The 3,515-nt window shown below is 34.2% G+C and overlaps 1 protein-coding gene across 1 annotated transcript in view; it reads left to right on the forward strand.

Annotated features, from left to right (window-relative positions):
- HNF4G (hepatocyte nuclear factor 4 gamma) overlaps nt 1–3,129 on the forward strand; it is a 19,564-nt gene extending 16,435 nt beyond the window's left edge. Inside the window, exon 9 of the mRNA XM_025041171.1 lies at nt 1,674–3,129. Within this exon, the coding sequence (XP_024896939.1) occupies nt 1,674–1,795 (122 nt within the window). The 3' untranslated portion in view covers nt 1,796–3,129. The remainder of the gene's footprint in view (nt 1–1,673) is intronic.
- The last annotated feature ends 386 nt before the right edge of the window (nt 3,130–3,515 follow it).

Below are 3,515 nucleotides of genomic sequence, written 5' to 3' on the forward strand. Positions count from 1 at the left end.
CAGAAATGGCATGTTTTCACGTCTGTCCTTTAGTGCCAAGCCTTGTACACCTATGTGTACGTATTGTCTGAAACACAAAGTCCTTCGAGTGTATGACAGAGGCAGAAAATGAAGCTGTTAGAAAAGAGTATGAATTATAGAACTAGTATGGCACATTTAACCTGTGGGTCCCGGTATACTTGAGAGACATTATTTTGGGACCATCCTTGCAAAGTAGATGTCACCATTTCCATTTAATAGGTTGTCCTAAGCAGAGAGGCAAGGCCAATACCATACTGAAATCCATAGGGTTGTGAGATCAGTAATTCATAAACTCAGAAAATAAAACACATTAACAACGCATTAAGCATTACAGGCACCAAATGAAGAGAAAGTTTAACAATTCTACTGGCGCCTGAGCCCTTTACTTTTTAAATGCTAATTTTCTAGTAGTTTAAAAGCATATTTGTTGACCCTAATCTTTTTAGAATCACATCATCACAGTTTCCATTTTTATTTTCCGCTTTCAGGACAATATTTATAAGAATCATTTGTAAAGCCAAGTTTTGCTTTGCTTGTGCTCATTTAGAATAGTTTACATTTTATCCAAAGCAAAACATTAAACACATAACACAGACCAAAATTAAAGTTCATGAATATTTACTTGATCTTTTAGAGCTGGTTTCAGATCCATCCTCAATATGAAGAAAAAGTTTTTAAAGCAGTTTGTTTATTCTTTTGTTAATTAAACTATCTAAAAATTTGTTTCTAAGTCATTGTTAATTCGTACTTAATAATACTAAAGTTATCATATTAAGGAAAATCTGGCAAAAAGGGACTGTTTTCACTTTTTTATAGAATTTTTTTTTCCTAGAACTTTAAAAAACTTTTGGAAAAAATCTATAAAGTTTGCAATGCTTCAGTCTGATCATCAAACATTTTCTATTTCTGTTAAATATGTGGAATGATAATAAATATGAGTACTAAAATATTTCAAGTTTTTACAAATTATAGAATAACTCATGTTATTTCATAATACGGTAAATGTTTGCAGTAGGAGGAAATACTTTCTAGACAATGAAATATTCAAACTATAACTTTTATCCATCACTTAGACTTGCTCTCTGCATTGATGGGGTAGGGACGGACAAGTTCAATTATAATACAATAATTTTGAAGTGACAAAGCCAGTGTTTTTTAGATGCTTTTAACTGCAACAGATTTCAAAGCACTTGAAAAGTATTTTACCTTCATATTTTATTCATCTAATGTGCTTTAGTGGAATCCAAATGAAATATATTTTAGTTTATGTGTATTTTTTATTGCAAAAATTATAACATTTGTTTCCTAAGAGCTGAAAAAACACTAGCATTCTGTTCATTCTTTTCACAAACTTCTTTCCACTGGGTGAGAGAAACAGATGCTTATACATGCTATTAAGAAAGACAGAAAGACATGCTTAAGATTTTTAAGCATGATCTAGTCCAGTTTCAATCTATTTGGAGAGGTAGGCTAGGAGCGCATCTGCCATAGTAAGTCAGTGAGCGGATAATGTGTTCTACAAATCACTGCTTTGTATAGGATCGTTTAAACACATCCAAAATAAAACAATGCCTATCGGTGTCATACAGGACTTAATGGGATAGGTCAGGGTGACTGTCACCATCACATACAATTCTCTGGTTCTTTTGCAGCAACTCCTGAAACCCCACTCCCTTCCCCCCCACAAGGCTCTGGTCAGGAACAATTCAAAATGGCTGCGAACCAAGCGTCCGTCATTTCCCATCAGTCTCTCTCCAAACAAAAGCGATTGTGAGGACGCGTCTCCTTCTGAACGGCACTGCGCAAACGTGAACAATTATGGTCTTGAAATATCTCAGGATGATACTTCTGGCAAACTCTTAGCCAAGGCTTCTTCATGGTGCTGTTATAAGATGGTAAACTAGTTTCTCGTTTATATACTCATTTTGTTTGTCTTTGCTAATGTTTAAAACCTTCAGTTGCAACTGCTGTGTATCTGAGTTTCAATATGTTTATATGTTTTTTTTTCCTGTACTGTACCTAAAGCAGTTGAATCTTACATACTACTTTCATTTGTTGTCTTAATGTTAATTTAAATCTGTAAATAGCTGCTTTACCGTGATGTGATGCAGAACTGTTTTTTTTTTTTGACCGCGAATGGTTGATCAGAAATCCCAGATTGATATAAAATGAGCTAAGCTTTTAATAAATTTTAAATTTGCAAATTAGAAAAATAAAGCAATTACTGTAGAACAAGGCATAGATCTGTGAAGAATCACTTATGGATATCTGTGTCTAAAGAGCATCCTTTTGGCTCACAGTTAAATATAGCTATTTTAAGTTTAGAAAAATACAAATGGCCATTCCAAGGATGACTGGATGTTCTTTCAAATCTGACTGTATTTCAAGATATATGTTAAGATAAAAGTTGTTAGTTTTAGCAGATAGGTTACAGGCTAAACTGTAAAAAGAAAACCCCCCCAAACTTGCTCAACCAAGAGAGAAGTTTATTTCTCTCTTCTGAGACAGTCTAGAAGTCGTCATTCATTGACTAGAACTTGTCACACGCCCACAGCTAGTTCCCAGGGAGGCCGGGAGAGAAAGCAGAAAGCCTTGTGCCAACTGAAACGTCACAACTCTGGAAGACAAATATGGGGAGACAAATTAGCCATCTGTCACACACACGTTGCCTCATTTAATCCTCACAACAACCCCGTAAGAGAGGTATTATTATCTTTCTTTGTAAGTAAAGAAATCTTTAGCTTAGAGGGTTTAAGTAACATAAGCCAAGTTCATAAACCTAAGAAGCAGGAGAGCCACATTTACCCCCAGATCTGGTTGCCTTTTAAAAGAGTAATTATATATTTGGTATAGGATGAAAAACGTGAGCGTTTTACTGTGGTTTTTAAATATATGTGATTGGGTGCTGATCGAATACCATCTGTCGTGTGACTTGTAACATATTTTCATGTAAAGCAGTGAGTGTCAAATTATTGCAACGTGACAAGAAAACCACTTTTATGCTTTTAATAAGAGTCTTGCCCCTAGAAAAATCTTGTAAACAAATCAAAGAAAATAAAAGATATACCAGATAGGTTACAATAAAATCAAAAACAAATTTAAATCACTAATTTCTCAGATTTTCCAAAATCCAAATTTAAATCAAATTTAAATCACTAATTTCTCAGATTTTCCAAAATCCAGCAACCCAGGGATATACTAAATGTCTAATTCTAGACTGAGGAGTACAGTTCACTGGAGCCCTAAACTCTTTGATATCGTCTAAAGCTGGAGCTTAATTAAAAACAATTAATGATGGGTCACTTCGTGAACCAGTGACATCTTCCTCTCCCTCTCTCTCTCTCTGACACTCACATAATTTATTAGCTGAAGCAGGCAACAACTGGTTGAGTAATTATCAATGATATAAAAAAGTAAGAGATTGATTTACATGATTTTTTGGGGATCTTTCAAAATTTCTAAGATTATGATTTCATAACCCCAATTTACTCTAC

This window comes from Pteropus alecto, unplaced genomic scaffold (genome assembly GCF_000325575.1).
Source record: "Pteropus alecto unplaced genomic scaffold, ASM32557v1 scaffold87, whole genome shotgun sequence".
NCBI lineage: Eukaryota > Metazoa > Chordata > Mammalia > Chiroptera > Pteropodidae > Pteropus > Pteropus alecto.